We start from the raw sequence: 22,391 nt of genomic DNA, 5'->3' as shown, positions 1-22,391 counted from the left end.
AGGAAACTAAAGATATACCAACTAAAAGTCCATGAAAACGAAACTAAGATAAAAAACAACTGAATATATGTGACAACTAAGTCTTAAGACTTTTAAGTGTTTTGCTTTTTTGTTGACAAAGCACAAACTAGATGAAGGTGTGTGTCCCACTTTACCTGTTGCACCGTCCCAATTTACCTGAAAACGGCTGTAGATTAAAAAAAGATTCTTATTTTTATAATCTCTGTATATATATATATATATATATATATATATATATATATATATATAAACAACAACAAATTTCCTTCAAAATCCATAGTTGGAGATACAAAAGACCTTGTGCATTTGTTTAAAACGTTAATAGTGTAGGTATAATATATTCACCCTATACTTGGAAACAGAATTTTAAAAAATAATAATAATAATAATAATGATGTACACTGATAAATTATTTAGCCCTATCCCTATAATAAATACTACAATATTGCATTAAAATAAGGATGGTCCACTTTGATTTCCTGGTGACATTAAAAATAAAAATTAATAGTATTACAACATGAATCGGATTTGTACAATAACACCTTGATCTGCAGTTTTACCCACTTCTCAATCTGTAGTTCTATAAGCCCATATAGCTTAGTTTATTCAAATACGAGGTGTTTTTTGTTGTTGTTTTTTATCTGTGCAGAAAACTTAACGATTTTATTTCTAAAAATAAATGCATAATAAAAGCACGGCCCCTGCAGTGCTGACCGATGTCCTGACCGCATCTCACCTGTAGGTGGCAGCAGCGCGCATGTGTTTGAGCTGAGCTGCTGTAACGGTCTCAACAACACAGAGGAAGAACTGCTGGTCCTGTTGAGTGATGTGATATCCGCCTTCCTCTCTCACGTACCAGAACATACTCCCTAAACACCCGCTTTAACCCTCCTCAACAATCAGCTTTTGTAATGAACACATTATAAGCCCGACGTTCCAGCGGTTCATGGTTGCCTCACTGTCAGAGTTAGTTTGGTAAGTGCCGTGATGTCTAGAGGATGCTAACATGCTAACTCACATTAGCTGCTTTAGCGTCAGACTATGAATAGAAACATGTCAGGCTGCATTAATCCTGAAACCTAAACGCATGAAAGTGATTTTTCAGTGGTCGGTTTAATTAATTGAGTTTATTGCATCCTTTAAGTTAGTCAGATAGCGGTTCAAGTAAACAATGCAGAACCATTCTTTATTCTGGTTGAATGAAACCAGTTTAGTATAGATGTATGATTTCCTCCCAAATTAAAATTTCGCTTTTATATTACATTTGCTTTAAATGTAATTTTTTTTTCCATCTCAGTTGTGATTACTGCTTGAGAAAGACGACCTAGATCTCATAGAAACGTCCGTATCGTCTTGGAGAAACATTTTCTATGACTTTTCCATTACTTGTCTTAAATTGTTTGAAATATGAATGCACATGAAAACAATATGTATTTAATGGATATAAATATTGGGATAATCAGTCGTGATGTGTATCGGTGCAACCTTGAGTTCCCACAGTCATATAAAATACCAGGAAATATCAGGGAATTTAGAAGCTATAGAATTTACATTTATTATTATGCATAAAATCGAGTAAAAATTAAATATTAACATTCCTAAGACTTTTGGACAGTACTGTATGTTTTTAATGTATGTAAATTAGGGCTGTCAAAAGATTAATCGCGATTAATCGCATCCAAAATAAAAGTTTGTTTACATAATAGATGTGTGTGTACTGTGTATAATTATTTTGTATATATAAATACACACACATGCATGTATATATTTAAGAAATATTTGCATACATATACTGTATATATTTTTATATAATTTATATTATATATAAATATAATTTTTTTATATATAAATTACACATTTTTCTTGAATATATACAAGCATGTGTGTGTATTTATATATACAAATTTAATTATACACAGTACACACATATATTATTTAAACACAAACTTTTATTTTGGATGCGATTAATCTTTTGACAGCCCTAATGTAAATAGGTATTGTGTGAATCAGTCTCGATGTAGGAATTCTAAATTAAAGGCTAGAAAAGTCATAGAAATTACATAGACATTTATTCATCAAATAATAATAAGTAAAATCTTTTTCTGGTCTAAGTTTTAAATTATGTTTTATATTTTTCTTTACTTGTATATTACATTTGCTACAAATAGGGCTGCACAAAATTTAAGAAAAATGCGATATGCGATAAATTGTTAAATCGATACGTGATACGATAATGCTTCAAGTTCTTAAAATCTATTAAAATTGTATTTAAATGTATATTTAAAAACTGAAATGATTTCTGGGAAAATAAAGCATCACTACTACAGCAGTGTTTTAGCGTTACATAAACACAAATCTGACAATGTCATTTTAACATGAAATATAATTATTTATTTTTGTTATTTAAATGTGTCTTCTCTTTGTATCGCAGGTCTGGAGATTTCCTTTGAATGGGCTGAACTCATGAGACTTTCTCCTTTGATTTGGGCACATAAAGAACGGCATTAAAGGTGGTTCACAGACCCCTTTGTGTTAAAACATTGTGCCTGTGCAATAAACACAGACAGCAGCACCCACAATGCCACTGGGATTGGGCCGCAGAAAGAAGGCGTCTCCGCTGGTGGAGAACGAGGAGGCCGAGCCGATCCGGGCCGGACTGAACGTCCCGGGGTTGGATGGCTTGGATGGTGGCAGGGTCGGCCTGGGTGAAGGAGCTGCCCATGAGGGTTTACCACCTCCACCCACCGGCCTGCGACCCCGCCTGATCTTCCACACCCAGCTGGCTCACGGCAGCCCCACGGGACGCATTGAGGGCTTCAGCAATGTGCGTGAGCTTTACGCCAAGATAGGAGAGGCCTTTGGGATTCTTCCAACAGAGGTGAGGGGCTAAATTAGGGATGAGTAACGATTTTTGTATATTTGATTAGTTGATTTAATTACAGAACATCGATTAGGTTGTGCGATTATGGTCTTAAAAAAAATCCCCATGTTTTCGGTGCTGATGCGGTGGTGACTTAACTCTTTTTAACTTCTCTTATGTGGCGATGCCAATAACGCACCTAAAAGCTGTCACAAAGAACCTGCAAAAGTTTTGATTATGAATGTGTCAAATATAGCAAGTAGACATTTTAATTGTTTATTAATAAACTTGTGTTTTCTGTGTCAGTGTCGGACTTGGCTGCAAAGATGAAGTTGATAATGCTGACTCACCATCTTCACAGTATTTTTAACGTGCCTGTTGAGAGAAATGCACATTTCATACGGATTACATAAGCAGAGAGTAGTCTGTTTCTTTTTGTTTTGAATTGTTTTGTTTAAAAAGTAGACATTTCAAGCTTTCTATAGATATATTTCTCGTGAGGTAAGTAGCCTATATGCTGAGTTTGTTAATTTATGAGACGAGCTCCAGTTCACGAGTCCAGTTCTCCATGTCCTGATTATATTGTCTGCTATATTTGCTTCTCATTTATTAAATCCAGGCAACTGGTTGATGAAAAATTGATTAAAATTAAGATTCAGTACAAAACTAAATTCTATTTAAAGAAAGGTTTTCTACAAAACAAAACTTAATGAAGTGGTCAATCATGTCTGACCCACTCCATATGTCTCTTGATATATTGCGCATCTTATGATCCTTACTCATGCTGTTCACATTTCGTATAATCAACATAGATGAAATGAAAAAATAACATTATATTATTTAAACATAGATATGAAACTAAATACGTTTTCTTTAATGGCTACAACACGTATAGTAAAGTACAGAGAAATTTAATGTTGGAGCGGGATTTGAGCGAACACTGTCTTACCGGTGAGCATGTGGGGGAGGGGTGCGATTTTTGTATAATAATCGAATAATTCCCAGCGATCATCGAATATTATTTTTGCTTGACATGCCAATCCCTAGACTAAATGCCTACATCCTTTCTCAGGTGATGTTTTGCACACTGAATACTCACAAAGTGGATATGGACAAACTTTTGGGTGGCCAGATCGGGCTGGAGGACTTTATATTCGCTCACGTGAAGGGTCAGAGGAAAGAGGTGGAGGTGTTTAAAGGAGAGGATGCACTGGGGCTCACAATCACTGATAATGGAGCTGGCTATGCTTTCATTAAGGTGAGACAAATTATCTGGGCTTTCAACCCTCTGGTGCGTGTCAGTCAAAAATTACTGAAATTTATTTTTTTATTTCAATGAAATTAATGTACTATATTTTAGTTCAATAATGTTTTTTATTTGTATAAATATTTTATATTTTTAGGGGATTTTATGGTACTAAGTTATATTTACGCTATATTTATAATCCATTTATTCACTTTTTGAGCATTGACCTGAAATTTTGATTTCCAACTTAAACTGTCGTAAATCTTGAATGCTTTAGAGCACAGACTTAAGTCTCTTTTTAAAGACGACACTTGGCTGATTATTGCTAAAGTGTTAAAAGTTTTAAAAAGTGAACTTTGTTTATTTTTATGAAAAATTAGCAAAAATACGATTTAAATTTTTTATTTGAAATATAGATTTTCAAAAACATGTTTTACTCTAAAACTGTGAGAAAATCAAAGCCATAAATCTAAGCAAGTTGTGTTCAAAATTTGAGCCTGATATCTCAAAAAAATGAGCTTTCAGTAAGACTTTGTTTGGCCGCAGTACCAAACGTTTCCACAAGATGAAATTCGTGTCCCATTCATTTCCAATGCCGTCATTTTTGACTGCGAGGAACACAAGTGACTATTTTTTTCCCGTTTAACCTGTTCAAATCATGTCCATGATTTTTTTTGTGTTCACATAGCAAGTGCCAAAACATTTCGTACCATTCCAAATGAATAAAAAAAAAACACAAATGTAAAAGTTTTAAAGAGCACCACAAGTTCATGTTTTTGATGTCTAAAACTAAAGTGCTTTTCACTCTTGAAATAGTTAACTTTTGGTGGGGTCATTCTGAAAGCCGATAACAATAACAAGCCGATGGTCAGGGCGTTTTTGAGCGACATTCGGCTTAGTTTTTGGCTCTAGTCGGACATCGTCAGTTTTTTTTTTTTTTTGTAATGCTGGTTGTTATAATTCTTAAAGTCTATAATTCTGATGGGATGAATCAGATTTGATGCTGTTGTAAATGAGCTGATATAAGCACACTTGTGATTGATTGCACATCAGTTAGATGCTAAACATTGTGCCAAGCTCAATCTTCACATTGTACCTAACAAATACCTCTTAATGATAATAACCTTATCCTCATCTTGAGCAATAATACCACCCAACCTTCTGAAATCTTCTGATAATCATCTGTTTCCTTTGCAGAGAATAAGAGAAGGCAGTATTATTCATCAGATCCAGGTCATCAACGTGGGCGACATGATCGAGTCGATCAACGGACAGATACTCATCGGCTGTCGCCATTATGAGGTTGCCAAGATGCTGAAGGAACTGCCCAAAGGGAAAACCTTTGTCCTGAAGATGGTGGAGCCTATGAAGGCATTTGGTAAGTGTTTTTGAACACACTGTAGCTGACATTGATGGCAACAGTGGATTTGATATGATGATTTTGACCTGTTTTTTTGTTTTTAGACATGATCAGTCAGCGGTCAGGAAGCAGGTCAGGCTCTGCACAGTTAGGAACGGGCAGAGGAACCCTGCGCCTGAGATCTAAAGGACCGGCCACTGTAGAGGAACTGGTGAGATTCCTTGCTCAGGGGTATAATGATCTCAGATCAGTTCAGTTCACGGGTCACTAAACTGAGTCAGCAAATATGAGTGAGCATTTGTGTGCTTGGAAAGGTCTAGGCGTCTCTTACTGTCTTGCAATACGATACACATTGCACTATATATTCCACAGGTTAATATATTGTAATGCATAACTATAGTTATCAATCAATAATATACTTATCAATGCTGTGCAGTACTGATTGATAATTGGATTGATTAAAGTTAGAGAAAGATCTCATTGAATCTTCCTCATGAAGAAATGCCAATTTTCCAGTTTGCACTTATTTAGATGACTTTTTCACAGGGTTTCTGCAGGTCTTAAAACGTCTTTAAAACTAGAAATTAAGGCCTTGAAGTGAATTTTTGTCTTGTTTTTCAAAACTAATATATAGACTTTCTTAAATCAACACACAATGACTACAGATGCAAGATTAAGATATGAAGTCTTGTTTTCTGAGAAACTGAACAAAATGATGCGAGTTTACACTTGAAACAAAAACAAATATTTGTCATTGGGGTATTAAAACTAGTTTTCCCCTTTGAATTAAGATGATTCATCTGAGCATGTTGGCAGATATTTGTAATGTCTTAATCATAAACTCGATTTGATTTAAAGGGTTAGTTCACCCAAAAATGAAAATTCAGTCAGTAATTACTCACCCTCATATTGTTCCAACCCCGTAAGACTTTCGTTCATCTTCAGAACACACATTAAGATATTTTTGATGAAATCTGAGAGCTGGCTCACTCCTTTATAGGCTTCTATGTAATTTCATCTGCCAGCCCAGAAAAGTTAGTAAAGACATTAAAATAGTCAAAGTGACTACAGTGGCTCAACCTTAAGTTTATCAAGCGACGAGAATACTTTTTGAGCGCAAAAATAACAACTTTACTCAACTCTTCATTTTCTTTAAGAATCTTTAGACCATTGCACTGCAGTGTGATCAGAAGGTACAGTAAAAGTTATGTCCATATTGATTGGGAGCAGAGGTATTCAAGCCTTAAACTATTATTTGTAATATGAATTAAAAGAAACTTTGATGTGTTGCTAGTACAACTCATTGATTATCTCTAGACTTTTACTTTTACATATTGACATGTTCCCTTCTCTTTATTCCTTACATTTTCTTTACTCGCTTTATAAAACATTTTCATTAATCAAATTGGAGGAAATATAAATGCACATTACAATTATGTATTTAATGGATGTAAATAAATATTGTGAGAATCAGTATTTTAATGTACAGTATGATTGCATCAGTTCAACCCTATCTTGAGCTCCCACATTCATAGAAATTCAAGGCTAGAAAAGATCACACTGACATTCATGCATTCAATTTTGTCAAACATTGAAAAAAAAATAGAGGTGCATTTTTAGATTTACATTTTTATTAGACGTTTCTTGTCATCAAATTATTATTATTTTTTACAAACGTTTTCTTCACAATTTTTCTTTTCAAATAGAACATTTGCAACGAGCTGGAAATGCTACAGTTATAATGTGACTCCATATATTCAGAAAAGCTTGCAGCCACTAATGCAAAACCTTATGGCTTGGTTTGTAGTTTAAGACATTTGTACAAACTGGACAAAACCTCATCTGTGTTATGCTATGCCATAGTGTTGTCAAAAATATCAATATTTTATGGATACTGAAATGTCTGCAACGATATTATTTTTTTAGGTAAGCAAGGTAACCTGTAATATTTTCATTCATTCATTTGTGTTGCAGCCGTCAGCATTTGAAGAAAAGGCTATTGAGAAAGTGGATGATCTGTTGGAGAGCTACATGGGTATTAGAGACAGTGAACTCGGTATGCATCCCTGCGTATTCCAGTTCTTGTACAGTTTTTCTTTCTTCAAGTGGTGTTTCTAACTCTCACACTCATTCACAGCTGCCACGATGGTTGAGCTCGGCAAGGACAAGAAGAACCCGGATGAGTTTGCTGAAGCTTTGGACGAGACTCTGGGTGATTTCGCATTTCCAGATGAGTTTGTGTTTGATGTGTGGGGTGCCATAGGCGATGCTAAGGTCGGTCGCGTGTAATTCTAGAAACGGCTGAAATGGCAATTCTAGAAAACACTCCTTTAGGAACACTATGGGATTTTATTTTTGTTCTTTTTGGGAGCATACGCTGGGATGCTGGAAACACTTGTATGTAGGCCTCTAACAGATGTTATCAAGACACTACGTTGAATGCATTTTTAAAAGATTTTGACTAGGTTGAGCCTAATCACTTATGTGAAATGTCTTATTTAGTCGGATATCAAGCAAAAGAGACTCGTTGAATTCGCAAAGTGTTCGCTCCAGGGACCATGTCTCGTATCCCTGTGAGGTTTCTCTGTTACATACTGTGACTTTCACTTGCACTGTGTTGCCCGACGCTGTATAAATTGCACGCTATGGCACGGATCACAGACCACACGGTGCAGAGATCGAGGCAATGCTGCTCTGCACTGGTGTGGATCTGACCCGTCCGGTGGCAGCATCACAGACCATTTGTCTTATCAACACTATAATGATTCCCTAAAGCATGTGCTGTCTTGTTCTGTACTCTTGTCCTCTCTTATACTAAGGATTTCAAGTGGCTTAGAAGTTGTTGCAATGAACTATTTCTAAATGACCTCTAGTGCTTTACATTTCCAGTTCTGTGGCTTAGCTCTTATTTTAAAAGAGAAACGGGAAAGAAATAAAACATTGATTTTTATGTTAGTAGTGTGGTCAACTAGGCTACCACCTATTGCCAAACATAAGGAAATCTTTTTCTCTCAGTAAAATCAGTATTATTAAGTATCATGAAGTATTATGAATAGTATTTATCCTTTTCAGGATTGATAGAGGAAAAAGGAAGGGATTAGAAGTTGGGCTGGGCGATATGACTAATATCAAACCAACCGTCATTGCAGCCAAAAGCATAAAGTAAAATACAAATCAATCATGTTGTCCAGACTGTTTTTCACGATTATGAACATGCTGAAGATTGATATTTAATCATTTTCATCTTTATGCACAAATATAACCAGTATATAGTAATAAACAACTATATTTACCTACATATATTTTTATGCCACGAGGATGTAAGTGAATTTTTTATTGATAATGCAAACTGTTTAATGTTGAATTGTTGAGAGTTTTGATGGGAGGGAAAATTATATTGTCATTCTTTTGCGTTCATTCGCAATGCTTTTGTTTTCACTTTCTAAGCATTTGTGCTCTCTTGCATTCTCCTGAGGAACTTTTGTGATGGAAAAATATGAGGTGGGGCTATATTTCTATTCTATACCATTTCTAACCTATACTAACTTTTGCGAGCAAACGCAAAGTTTCTCAGGGGAACCGCAATACTTTGTCAAGAGAAAGCAAAAGTGTTGCGAGTGATCGCAAAATCTAATTTTCCTCCTATTTCATTTAGTTTCCTTCAAGTTTTGCAAGCGAACGCCAACCTTTTGTGACTCAGCGACTCTGTATGGTATGCTTAATATGTTATACTGCCAGCACAATTATTGTGTGAGTATATTGTGAATATTTAATGTATATCGCCCAGCCCTAATTAAAAGTGAATATTAAAGCACTGTTGGGAAGGTAGAGGCTGTGGATGGCATTGATCTGAGTGTATATAGTGTTGATGTGTTTACGGAAATTACACTACAGTAGCATTTCCAAGATACTGACAATAGCACTGCAAATATGACCAAACACAGACATTGTACACTAAGCACATGATTTATTAAGTTAGTTGAACTCAGAGATTATTATTACTCTTAACCAGGCTGTTCAACACTGTAGTATTTCCACATCTGTAACTTCAGAGCATGTTTTAAATGTAAAGTACTGATCATGTGATGGTTAAAACTCAAAACTGTATATTTCTTCCTCTTTATTATTATTTAGCCAGGCGCCATTTCTTATGGAGGACATAAGTTAATGTTTAAAAGACCAGAGCAAAAATTTATAAAAGGAAAAAAAAAAAAAACTGTTACATGTTTAGGTGTTACTTTTTACATACTGTAAAGCTATCAGTGTAGCTTGAACACACAGCGCTCTTGTGGTTGATTTACTTTGGACACTTTTTTCATTCAGTGCTTTTTCAACATAATTAGATATGTTGTTTTTACGAATGAATAGTTTACACTGATGATGTAATGGTTCTGATGGACTACTCAGACAACATTCAAATGGCAATAATCATGCAAGTCGTATATGTGTTACATTTTTTTTTCCATTGACAGAAATGCTATTGCACCAAATTGTTATTTGTTACTGATTTCTCAACAGTATTAAAATAAACAAAACAATTTGTGTGATTTTTGTTTTTGTGTTCTGGAAAGCAGGCGGTGTTTTTGTTTCTAACAGTTGTTCATTGAAACATTGGGTTCGTTCTCCTTGGCTAAACATAAACAACCTCTACCAAGGGCATATTTCCATTCTTTACGTTTGCATTACTAATGAGGCTGTATATGGGAATGAGTGACCTGCACTGAAAACATAATTCAAGACTTATTTAATATAGTATTCTTAAAAGGATAGTTCATTTAAAAATGAAAATTGTCATTAACTACTCACCCTCATGTCGTTCCTGGCCTGTAAGACTTTCGTTCATCTTCGAAACGCAAATAAAGATCTTTTTTGATGAAATCTGAGAGATTTCTGTCCCTCCATTGACAGTTACGCAACTACCACTTTGACGCTTCAAAAAGAGATCGTAAAACGAATCCATATTAATTGAGTGGTATAAATTTTCTGAAGAGACACGATCGCTTTATATGATGAATAGATTGAATTTAGGTTTTTATTCACATTTAAACATTGATCAGCGAATATAAACAAAAGCTCAACAGAACCTGCTTGATGTGTGAGAACAAACCTCTTGCTGAAGCTCAAATGTGATGCGTAACACGAGAATGAACCTCATTGGTTCTTCCGTTTACCACAACTGATGTGTGAATTGATCCATGTTTAAATGTGAATAAAAGCCTAAATTCATTCTATTCATCATACATACAAAGTAATCGTGTCTCTTCAGAAAATTTGGACTAAACCACTCGGTTCATATGGATTATAATTTTACGATCTCTTTATGAACATTTTGAAGCGTCAGAATGAACGACGCCTTTTGAAAAAGACCTTTATTTGTGTTCTGAAGATGAATGAAAGTCTTATAACGACATGAGGGTGAGTAAATAATGACACATTTCATTTTTGGGCGAACTATCCCCCGTGAGAGAAACACATTTTTGAAATGTTCTGCACTCCTGTGGCAATTTGTGTTTTCCACACAAGTAACTTTGCGTAAATGTCCCTGCAGCGTTCGGAAAGAGTTTGCTCTCTTCCAACCCCTCACACTGCCTTTGAGTTCCCAAAACAAATAATGCTTACACCAAACATTTCACGGATCAATGGCAAAGCTTGTTTTCCCCTCAAGCACCAGTTGATCCAGTAATCTACAAAGCAAACCTATTAGACTACCGTAAAAAAAAAAAAAAAAAAACATTCAAGTGGATAAGGTGTGGTCAAAGACTTGACTTCTGAGAATTTTGTGATGGTAATTTAAGTTATGGATAGTCACAGCACTATAAAAGGTAATTATTGGCCAAGGGCGGTCTCGTTCTTGGGACGGGTGGGTGTTTGTGGGAGTCTTGTGACCTAGCTGAAAGACTGGCAACAAACACTGCAGGTGCAGCTTCAGCTCATCAGGGTTTCTGCATCAAAAGCGACTGGACGTCACTCCAGCAACACCAGACAGACAGCCATGCCCTTGAGACCGAGGGCTTCCTCTCAACCTGGAAGAGCAAACACCCTTCCATCCCTTAAAAACATCCCAGTTCTGCGCCCGAGAGCTTCGTCGTCTCACTCGAAGTCGCCTTTAGAGGATGAGCTCTCCTGTCCGGTCTGCTGCGAGATCTTCACCGATCCCGTGGTCCTAAAGTGCAGCCACAGTTTCTGCCGGAACTGCCTTCGTCAGTTCTGGAGCAGGAAAGCGGCCAAGAGGGAATGTCCAGTGTGCAGGAGGAAGAGCTCTCTGACGGAGCCCACCGTGAGCCTGGCGCTGAAGAACGTGTGCGACGCCATCATACAGGAGCAGAAAGGACAAGCGTCTGCGAGAGCTGGCTCAAATGCCGCCAACGGGACGTCCAAATCGGAGGCTCTTTGTGCCACTCACGGGGAGGGACTCAAACTGTTCTGCCAAGAGGACGAAGAGGTTCTCTGCTGTGTTTGTCAAACGTCCAAGAAACATCAAGGCCACAGTGTGTGTCCTTTGGAAGAGGCAGCAAACGATCTCAAGGTGATAATATTTCCAAGAATATTTCTTCGTTTTAAGCAGTTGTTTTATTTTTTGCATTGTGGCATTATGTCTATTGTATTTACCATCCATATTCTCATTACCATAATGCATCCAGATGTTCTATTGATTTCATTTTTTAGAAAATGAATGGCAAATGTTTTTGAAACAAAAATCTTGTTGAATTGCTCTAACTGAAAAAAAAAAACGTGCTTGCATTTTAATGCATTGCATTTTTTGGGCTTGCATTCTTATGGGATGAAATTCAACATTGCCGTATATTTAAGCTGTGAATATTTCAATTCATAACATTTGACACACATTTTCATTATTAAAAATTCAATAATCCATATTCACCTTTCAGATTTCACTTCCAAATCATTAATTCTGTTTAAAAATACAACCTGTAATATTCGGCAGGTATTTTTCAGTCCATTTTATTTCGCTTCCACAAATTCAAATTCAACATTTCACACCCAGGAACCGCAGGAATAGCAGTAGAGTACCGATGCATAATCTCCATCTGCTGTTAGTTGGCTCACCAGCAGGGGGTGCAAGTGCGTGTTGACGAAGGCCAAAGCAACAAGTAGAGAGAGCCATAAATAAAGAAAGAAAGGTAGCGAGAGTCATTATATTATATGTTTTACATACATTAAGTGACAGTTTATTTGATTAAATATCAAGAATCTGCATCATGCCTGATACCTACATGAACACTTTACAATTGGTTTTATGACTTTAAGTTGTTCTCTTCAAATGCTTTTGAAGCTAGAAACATGTACCAATGTTGTATGAATAATTTAGAGATGGTCCCTAAATTTGCGAAATATCGAACGTCCAATGTCAAGCCAACTTTATCCCAGTATTTCACTGGGAAACGCTTAGCATCAAACTTTGCGCGTTAGTTCATATTCTGAGTCCATCTGTTTGCCTGTAGCCTATATAGTACCGCTTACATCCCCAATAAGGTGCGATTGGTCTTTTATATCACTGTATTAGTCCATCAATTTGTCCTGATGGCAAGGGAATCCTGGATTATGACATATTGAGGGAATCCCCTGCAGCACAGAGTTATGGAAACTAAACAACCAGAGAAATATATGCCTACCTCAATTTTAATGTTTGATCTGTACATCAGCATCGGGGAATAACATCATAATCTCGTTCACGGTAAAGAAATCTGCTTACATGTACAAAAGTAACCATGAAGACATTGAATTAAACTTAAATGCAGCTTTTGTCTTTATCAGCTTTTCCGCATATATACTGGCACTGATAATCATCACACATACACTCCATTTCTGTAAATCTGTTTTTGTGAATGAAATGAAAGACTCTCTCTGCCCATTGCTGGTCTTTGTCAACACGCACTTCCACCCCCTGCTGGTGAGTTTGACTAACAGCAGATGGAGATTATGGATCGGCAATCTATTGCTTTTCCTGCAGTTCCAGGATGTGAAAACCTGAATTTTCTGTCGAATTTCAACCACTGAATTTGTGGAAGCGAATTTGTAAAGCGAACAAAATTTGACCGAAAATTGCCTGTCGAATATTACAGGATGTATTTTTACATCAGAATTAATATTTTGGAAGTGAAATCGGAAAGGTGATTATGGATTATTTCATTTTTAATAATGAAACTCACAAAAAAATTCACACCTTAAATATACAACCATGTTGAATTTCAGCTTCTAAAAATGCAAGCCCTAAAAATACAATGGATTAAAATGCATCTAGGTTAATGCAATGCATCTTTTCAATCAATTCAACAAGCTTTTTTGTTGTAAAAACATTTGGCATTATTTTACTTCCATAATTATCTTTATTCTCAATTCTCATTATTGCAATACAATAAATAAATTGTTTGCACAAATTAAAGTAAGCATAATAAATACCATTAGGATGTATCAATGCAATTTTACGAATATCATATATCAAATATAATATAGTTTTCACATTGTTAATGAGAATTTAGGGAAAAATGTGCTTAATTGTCAGGAAAGCAATGTGATTATTTTTTAAATATCAATGGTAGGATACAGATTACCTTGCTTAATTGAAAATATTGTGGAATGCAGTAAATATGAGTAATTTTCCATGACCATAGAAAACTTGATAATATCTTGGAATTTAAAAAATTAAGGTCAATACAGTTTTGACCTGTAATGACATTAATAGTGAATATACTTTATATATATAAAGTATATTCACTATTGTATATTTACAATACACTTGTATATTTAAGTTAAGTAATTTCACTTAAATGACAATTAATAGGTAATTTGCATTGCCATTTAAGTGAAATTACTGAACATAAATATACAAGCTTGATAAAAATGATCATTCTGGAAGCAAATTTCAGATGGCACTTAGAGGCTTTTGCATCTGAACTCTTCATATATTTATACATATATATGAAAATGAATCAGAAAATGAAAATGAATCCAAGCACAACGTTCTCTAACCATTCCTGATTTCTAACGCACACTCACCGCGTTCGGGATTGTCTTGCAGCTATCAGGGAAGAAACGAAAGCTGCTGCTCTCCGTGTGTTTTTCCGTCGTCTTCTGTCGTGTTCATATTCATAAGATCTGTAAGAACCACACCTTTACAAAAGATACAGATTTAAACACCAGGTGTAAACAAGAATGTGTTTCCCTCGTCTACTTGTGAACCGATCGACCAAAACGCATCTTAATACCAAGTGTAAACAAGGGCATAGAGTTGTTTTAAAGTCGAGTGAGATGTACATTTTTCTTTCTCCAGGAGGAAATGCGGCAGACTGTCATCCCACTTAAGAAAAGTCTTAGACTCCTCTATGAGGCCAAACAAAAATGTGATGACATAACAGTCCACATCAAGGTATCAACTGAGAAAGTTCCAGACTTAGAAACATCATATGATACACTAACCATCAACAGAGACCTCCATTACTCAGTGCATTACCTTTTTTATGTTGGGTTCACATAGAACCAAAAGGAACAGACAGAGAAACAAATTCACGAGGAGTTTGCAGAGCTTCAAAAATTTCTTTTGAAGGAGGAAGCTGCAAGGATTGCTGTTCTGGCAGAAGAAGCAGAGACAAAGAAGCAGACGATGAAGAAAAAAACTGACTTAATCACTCGTGATATACTCACCTTTTCACAGGCTGTCATGGCCATTGAAAATGAGATTGCTGGAGATGACAGCCTCTTTTTACAGGTAATCTGCTGTGTTTGGAATGTGAACTAATCTTGTCAGTTTTGTATAAATATTAGCTCAAGTAACTGATTTACATTTTCCCCACAGAACTACAAGAATGTCAAAATGAGGTAATCATACACTGCACATTTGAAAGTATTTGATCGTTTTGTTTGCATAAAATCCATCACAACTAATCTGACTTAATGTCATTACAGAGCTCAGATAACATTTCACGAACCAGAAACCATCCCCAAATCTCTAATCGATGTTGCGGAGCACATGACCTCCCTGAAGTTCGGAGTGTGGGAAAAAATGCAGAGTCTGGTGGAATTCAGTGAGTGCTCGGTTATTATAGAGCTGGATGAGCTTGTGCAAACATTCAGGGTTTCAGAACGGGTTTCCTTTCAATTCACGAGTCGGAATCTGAATTGAACGTCTCTCAGGTTGAAAAGCAAGGACAGGAAGAGGAAATTACAGCCGTTCAAAGAAATTCAAAGTTCAAAGTTGGTTTGTTCAACAAATGAAGGGAGAAAAAAATGTTTTCAATATTGTAAATCTGCTTCATGTTGTTTGGCTCCTCTTTGAACTAAATAAGAGCATTCTGAGAAATATGGTACATAAAAAGAAAATTATACAAAATATATTTGTATATCGCAGTATGTTAACATATTTCAATATGTATAGAATGAAATGTAAATATATAAAACATTTATGTAGGTGTCATTGCCAAAACTGACTATTAATATCTTCTAAAGTTTCTGGAAATTTGTAGAATACATAGAAATTAAATGTATTATCTATTAAATTATATTTATTAATATCTACACTTACAGCAGAATTTCTAAGAATTTCATTCCATTTTATTTCTGCATCCTTAAAGTGTGTAATTACTAATGGATTTAATTACTCATAGCGTCACCAAATGGAATTGCAAAAATGTATAATCAAAAAGGTTTCCAGAACACTGCACCCATCTGCCATTGGTCAAACAACCAGATATCCCACCCCATAACTCACGCCATTGGTTGAGCTGTGTGGATGTCCAAACAAATGGCAAAATAACTACAAATGGCTAGTTGCAGAAAGTATTTCACACTGAAAAAGTTACATGCTCGAATGACATTTAAGTTTAAATATTGTTTTAACACTGTTAAAGAAATGTTTCTTTTTTATATATATAAATTTGTTATAATGTCTTCCCACTTTCTCCACCACTTAGCTCCAGTGACGTTGGACCCCAACACAGCCTACCCCTGTTTGTCTCTCAGCAAGAATCTAACAAGTGTGTCCAACACGGGGGTGATGAAACAGCTGCCTGATAACCCTGAGCGCTTCGACCACTTTGTTTTTGTACTGGGCTCCAAGGGTTTCACCTCCGGATGCCATTCCTGGGAGGTGGACGTGGGCCAAAATAACGACTGGGTTATTGGTGTGGTTAAAGAATCCATAGCCAGGAAAGGCAAAATCTCTGGCTGTCCAGAAGGAGGATTCTGGACCATCGCTCTCTCTGATGGGAAGTACACGGCCATGACCACCCCGCACACACCACTCATGCTGAAGGGACACCTGGAGAGGGTTCGCGTGAAGATCGACTATGGGGCTGGAGAGGTCAGCTTCTTTGACCCAGTGGATGTCACACCCATCTACTCATTTAATGACCACTTTACTGAGAGGATGTTCCCTTTTTTTTGTCCGGGGGCAAATATAAATGGGAACAATCCAGGGCCACTTAAGATCTGCCCTGTGAGAGTGGCAGTTTGGAACAGTGCCTCCTGGTGACCGTTCAACAGCTATCTTGCTGTGTTCAAATATGAACATATTACTCCCATTCTTGCCTCGTTGCATTGGCTATAAGGTATAGTATCGAGTTCAAACTTTTGGTCTTGGTATTCATGTCCACCAATAACCTCGCTCCATCTTATTCTTGCAGACATCCTCGTAAGTCATGTTCCCACCAGATCACTTAGATCCAGTGATCTTGCTCTCTTAACAGTGCCCAGAACTAGATCTAAACACAAGGGTGATTGTGCGTTTACTGTGGCCTGTCCCAATCTGTGAAGTAAGTTGCCACTAGCAATTAGAATGGCGCCGACTTTGGCCATTTTTAAGTCCAAGTTAAAAACGTACCTACTCTCTTTGGCATTTAAAAAATGGTTTGTATCTTATGATTGTCCTACTTGCTTTAAATTTTTATTTGTACTATTTTGATGTATTATCTTTTGTGTCTACTTTGTAAAGCACTTTGGTCAACTTAAGTTGTATTTACACAGTGCTATATAAATAAAGAAACAGAACAGATGTAATTTTCTTCTGCGTCAGAGCTGTCCAGTAAATACCTGCTGAGACTAATTTTCCGATGTAAAACAATCTCTTAACTACACTCATAAAAACAAAGATTCTTTATTGGAATTGATGGTTCCATGTAGAATCTTTAACATCCATGGAATCTTTCCATTACGCAAAAGGTGTCAAGGTTGGGTGAAGGGATTTTTATTTGTAATTTAAAAACAAACAACAGCAGCAGGACTAGACACTATGGGTATATATACGATGACAAACTGGCACAGGACTGCAAACACAAGGAGAATAAGTAGGAGAGCAAATAAAGCAGGAAATGAGGAAGGACAGGTGGGGCAAATTAACCAATAATCAAATAACAAGAAGGGCAGGGTTAGATAATAGACAGGAGAGCACATGGCACAAGGAAACATTTATGACAAGCCATGTGCTCACAACAAACATGGCAAAAACAAGAGCACATGGTCAGCAAACACCATCACAAGCCATGTGCTCAAACAAAACATGATGCAAACACGCAGCCACAGAGACCTCACCGAATGAATGTCCACACAGCCCAAGACAAGAAGAAACAACTCAGCCGAAAGAAACGCGAACCATGTGCTAAGCCGAACACAATACACACGTGGACAGAAAAGCGTATGGTCCAAGCGAACTCAAAACCGCATACTCACAACTGAAAACCCGAACCCCGACACAGAACCCAAAGCAAACTAGACAGAAGTGCCGGGATCCAAACACCATGCTCTGAACAGAGACGAAAGAGAGTGTAAAATGAGATTTGTGAAATGTTATTCAAACTAAGAAAAACATGATTCTTTTAAGAACTGCAACATTCTTCGGAGAACCAAGAATGGTTCGTAGAAAACCCCATTTTTGGTACCTATATTTTTAAGAGTGTATTATCCTCTATTAGGTCATTACTCACTGAGACTAACTACAGTGACTTTGAGATTTACATCCACTGTGGACTCATGCTGGTGTCCCAGTTTAGGCTTCCACCCTTGTATGTTGCAGCATTAAAGAAAGACTCAGATCTCTCTCTAGCATTTATTCAATGGCCAGAACTCTTTACCATTCTTTGGAGAGATTGAGCAAAGATAAGTATGCTTTCTCATTATATAGTAGTCGTCAGCCCATGTTTACGTTCATGACACAAACTGACAATAACTTATTTTATCAACTTTTTCTCAGAGCTGAAGTTCCCATTATCAGTGTCGACCCAACGGCTAGCCTTGAATTTTCATGGCTTTGCACCATGACCTCGAGCCAAACACCCCCCCCCCCCCCCCCAAAATGAAAATATTGCAGTATTGTTTGTTTAGTTAGTTTTATTGTATTGAGCACAGAATCAAGTTGCCATGTTGTCTGTCATAAAAGTTAATAACTGTGCTTATCACTTTTTATATGATGGATAATACAGGTCATCTGGATTAGCCCTTCGTCAGAAGACGAAGGTTTGTGTTTCTGTTTTACCAGGGCATAGTTTTTCCAGTGTAGTCCATGAATCCACCATGCTGATTCTCAGTAAGACTGCCAAAGACACGGATCATCCCCTCCACACTTGTTCTGGTGTCGATATGTGCCTGGTGGACAAACAGAGAGTAACATGCAATTAAAATAGTGTATAGTGTATAGTGTAAAAGTGTCCTTTTGTGCCTCAATTTTGGTTTCTGAGACTCCAGAGTCATTTAATGATGAATATAAACATTGACGCATCATGCTGATTTTTAATTTCCTTTTGAGAGATGATTATGAACAAAATTTCAACTTAACACTCTCAGAATGAGAGACCTCAAACCTTTATTTCTACAGTGTTCAAAATGACCCCAAACCGAAATGGGTTCTAGAATGGATAACAGTCACAATTTATGAAAAAAACTGCATGGTGAAATCTTTAATCTACCGACTAGGTTTTCATTTCAGAGGAGCATAATATTTAAATAGAATATTTGGTAAATTAGATTCACCCCATTACAGCAAATCACCTTTATCACTGAATCTAGATTTACCTCATCTCCCCCCATGTCTGTTTTCACGTATCCTGGGTGAATGGAAATGCAGAGGATCTCATCTGCCTTTAAGTCCCTAGCAGTATACACAGTCAACATGTTTAGACCTGCCTGAAAGGAAAACAGATGCATGGCAAAGTTTGTTAACACTGCAACCACTTCTAATTTGTTTTTCAGTTTCTAAGTTAAGACAGTGTTTGATAAGAACGTATGTTCAGGCAGTATAGTAGTCAATGAATAGATGAATTTGAATTTGAAATTTTAATCGAGATTCAAACCACATTTTCCTGCCTGTCTCAAAAGAGTCTTCTTGTGTACCTTGCTGATACTGTATGGGAAGAGCGGGAATGGCTCTGGCAGTGATGGCATGATGACCATAGATGATGCATCTGTGGAGATGTTGATCACAGCTGCTTTATCACATGACATCCCTGGTTTGCCACTGGCTTTAGCTGCTGCACGCAGATACGGCAGGTACTCCTGATTAAAGATATTCACAACCAAGTGTTTTAGATATTGCAAGAAATCTAGACTGGTTTTAGATTAGTCTTGTTCCCCAAAACTCTTTCCATTACCCTAATGACAAATAAAGGTCCTATCACGTTGGTGTTGAAGGTGTGGATCATGTCCTCAACGGTGGTGCTCCACATGGATTTTTGTGGTAACACTGCAGCATTATTTATGATCAGGTTCAAACCATTCTTGCCCAGTAGAGAACCCACTTTCTTGGCAGATTCTTTGATACTGCATGGATCAGCAACATCTAATATCGGCAGAAAAAGTATCAGTTGTAAAAAGGTTATTTCTAACCTCAAAAACAACTATTACTGTAATGTAAAATGTAGTCTAAAAGACAAATCCACATTTACCAAGCTTCACAATGGTGACAACACCTGGATGCTTTTTGGCCAGTTCTCTCAGTGCCTGAATCAGAAAGAAAATGTGAATGATAAAATGCACATTTCTATAGATGTCTTTTGTCCTAAGCTCTTGAATACTCACCTCAGAATTGGTCCCATCTGGGTCACGACATGCAGCAAAAATTTGGGAGCAACGGGCCTCCAGGAGTTGCTTGACCATTTCTAGACCCAAGCCTCGGTTGGCCCCGGTCACGAGAGCACTACACGCCTTTAACGTTGCCATGTTCAAAGATGATCAGTCTGGTTTCATCACCCAACCTGCCTCTCTATCAGGCTTTTTATATGGGCTGCAGAGTGAACGCCACACCCCATATTGCACTGGTCTTTCATATTGTTTATAAGAGAGAGAACCTTGCTGAGTCAAGATGATATTTCAAAGTGACTGAGCATAAACCTATCGGCACTAATAGATTTGAGTAATAAAACTGCTTGGACGCTTTCCAAAAAGTTATATTACTTTATTAACATCCTATACACTGTTTCAGAAGTGAGAGTAGAGATTAAAGGTCTGAGCTAGAAAACACAGCAAGGTACGCATGAACCATAAACTGATGAGCTGATTAGTGGCTCCATTATCGTCAGTGTGACCTTAAGCAAGGTATTTATCCATAGGTTGTTCAAGAGGAACATTCCCTTCAGTAATTTAAGGGGAGCAGAGTCCCCTGTGGAGTCCCTGTACTGCTCACGATTGTATCAGACACACATCCGATAGGCAAATTGTAGGGGGTCCAATGATGTCTTTACTAAGGGGCAAATGTGCTTTCAGGACCAACCTCTCCAACCTATAGGTCCTATAGGTTAGAGAGGTGGAGCCTTTGTGGATGGAACTTGTTGGTCCATCACATCCCACAGATGCTAAATTGAGATCTGGGTAATTTGGAGGCCAGAGCAACGAACTCTTTTGAACTCTTCATCATGTTCCTCAAACCATTCCTTAATGTGGCAGGGTGCATTACTCTTCTGAAAGAGGCCACTTCCACCAGGAAACACCATTGTCATGAAGCGATGTACCTGGTCTACAGCAATGTTTAGGTAGGTGGCACGTGTCAAATTTACATCCACATGAATGGCCGGACCAGGGTTTCCCAGCAGAACATTGCCCAGAGAATCACACTCCCTCCACCGGCTTGTCGTTGTCCGATGCGCTTTCGACGGTGGACTGGGGTTATCATAGGCACTCTGATTTGTCTGCAGCCCCATATGCAGCAGCATGCGATGCACAGTGTGTTGTGACACATTCCTCCCAAAAGCATCATTCAAATGTTGTGACTTATGCCACAGTAGACATTCTGTTGGCTTAGACCAGACAGAACAGCCTTTGTTTCCCTCATGCATCAATGAGTCTTGGGTGCCCACAACCTGTCGCCAGTTTGTGGTTTGTCCCTCCTCTGACCACTGTTGGTAAATTCTCACCACTGCTGACCGGGAGCAACTCCCAAGTCTTGCTGTTTTAGAGATACTCTGACCCAGTCATCTTGCCATAATTTGGCCTTTGAGGTAGGTAAACTCCAACGTGCAAAGGAAAAAGGCAGGCAGGAAGGATGGTCAATGCCAGATGAGGATCAGAGTCAGATAAGACACATGGGGTGAGACAAATGTCTATGTGTAAGCCTCATCTCCAATAGAGATGAAAAATCACATATTAAATAATTGACCAAATAATACTACAAAAAGTTTATTTTCAAATGATAAACAGATAATAATAAAAATATATTATTAAATAAATTTAAATAATGAACAAATAATACAGAAAATCTTACAAAAAAGGTTTGAGATCAAAATCCAAGTTAACGCCTTTAGGAGAAAGAGTGTTCGATGCATCAATGAAAACTGCTTCCCTCTGTAGGAGTTTATAGATGTCGCCACCCCTTCTTAGTACTTTCACTTGTTCAATTCATAAATATCGAAGTGTGGACCAATTGTGTTTAAAAGAATTAAAATGAACAGCAATAGGATTCTTTTGACCGT

At 37.2% G+C, this 22,391-nt stretch overlaps 3 protein-coding genes across 3 annotated transcripts; 2 read left to right on the top strand and 1 right to left on the bottom strand.

The window, feature by feature from the left end:
* The first annotated feature begins 816 nt into the window (after window positions 1–816).
* Window positions 817–10,039, top strand: gipc1 (GIPC PDZ domain containing family, member 1). Its single transcript, XM_081380609.1, has 7 exons — window positions 817–996; window positions 2,453–2,899; window positions 3,954–4,139; window positions 5,325–5,505; window positions 5,592–5,698; window positions 7,462–7,543; window positions 7,625–10,039. The coding sequence occupies exons 2-7, from the start codon at window positions 2,600–2,602 to the stop codon at window positions 7,774–7,776; spliced, it is 1,008 nt and encodes a 335-aa protein (XP_081236735.1). The 5' UTR covers window positions 817–996; window positions 2,453–2,599; the 3' UTR covers window positions 7,777–10,039.
* A 1,440-nt stretch (window positions 10,040–11,479) lies between these two features.
* LOC308703779 (E3 ubiquitin-protein ligase TRIM39-like) lies at window positions 11,480–16,972 on the top strand (the record flags this gene model as incomplete). The annotated part of the gene is made up of 6 exons (XM_081387683.1): window positions 11,480–12,013; window positions 14,777–14,872; window positions 14,981–15,211; window positions 15,299–15,321; window positions 15,409–15,527; window positions 16,413–16,972. The coding sequence occupies 6 exons, from the start codon at window positions 11,480–11,482 to the stop codon at window positions 16,970–16,972; spliced, it is 1,563 nt and encodes a 520-aa protein (XP_081243809.1).
* A 1,991-nt stretch (window positions 16,973–18,963) lies between these two features.
* Window positions 18,964–20,646, bottom strand: LOC308693618 (C-signal-like; the record flags this gene model as incomplete). Its single annotated transcript, XM_081370651.1, has 6 exons — window positions 18,964–19,077; window positions 19,504–19,614; window positions 19,822–19,983; window positions 20,079–20,266; window positions 20,373–20,427; window positions 20,506–20,646. The coding sequence occupies 6 exons, from the start codon at window positions 20,644–20,646 to the stop codon at window positions 18,964–18,966; spliced, it is 771 nt and encodes a 256-aa protein (XP_081226777.1).
* Window positions 20,647–22,391: the final 1,745 nt, after the last annotated feature.

This window comes from Scardinius erythrophthalmus (assembly GCF_964197995.2).
Source record: "Scardinius erythrophthalmus genome assembly, chromosome: 1".
NCBI classification, from domain to species: domain Eukaryota; kingdom Metazoa; phylum Chordata; class Actinopteri; order Cypriniformes; family Leuciscidae; genus Scardinius; species Scardinius erythrophthalmus.
The sequence above is the reverse complement of the archived record's forward strand: the minus strand, read 5'-3'. Positions and strand labels throughout refer to the sequence as shown.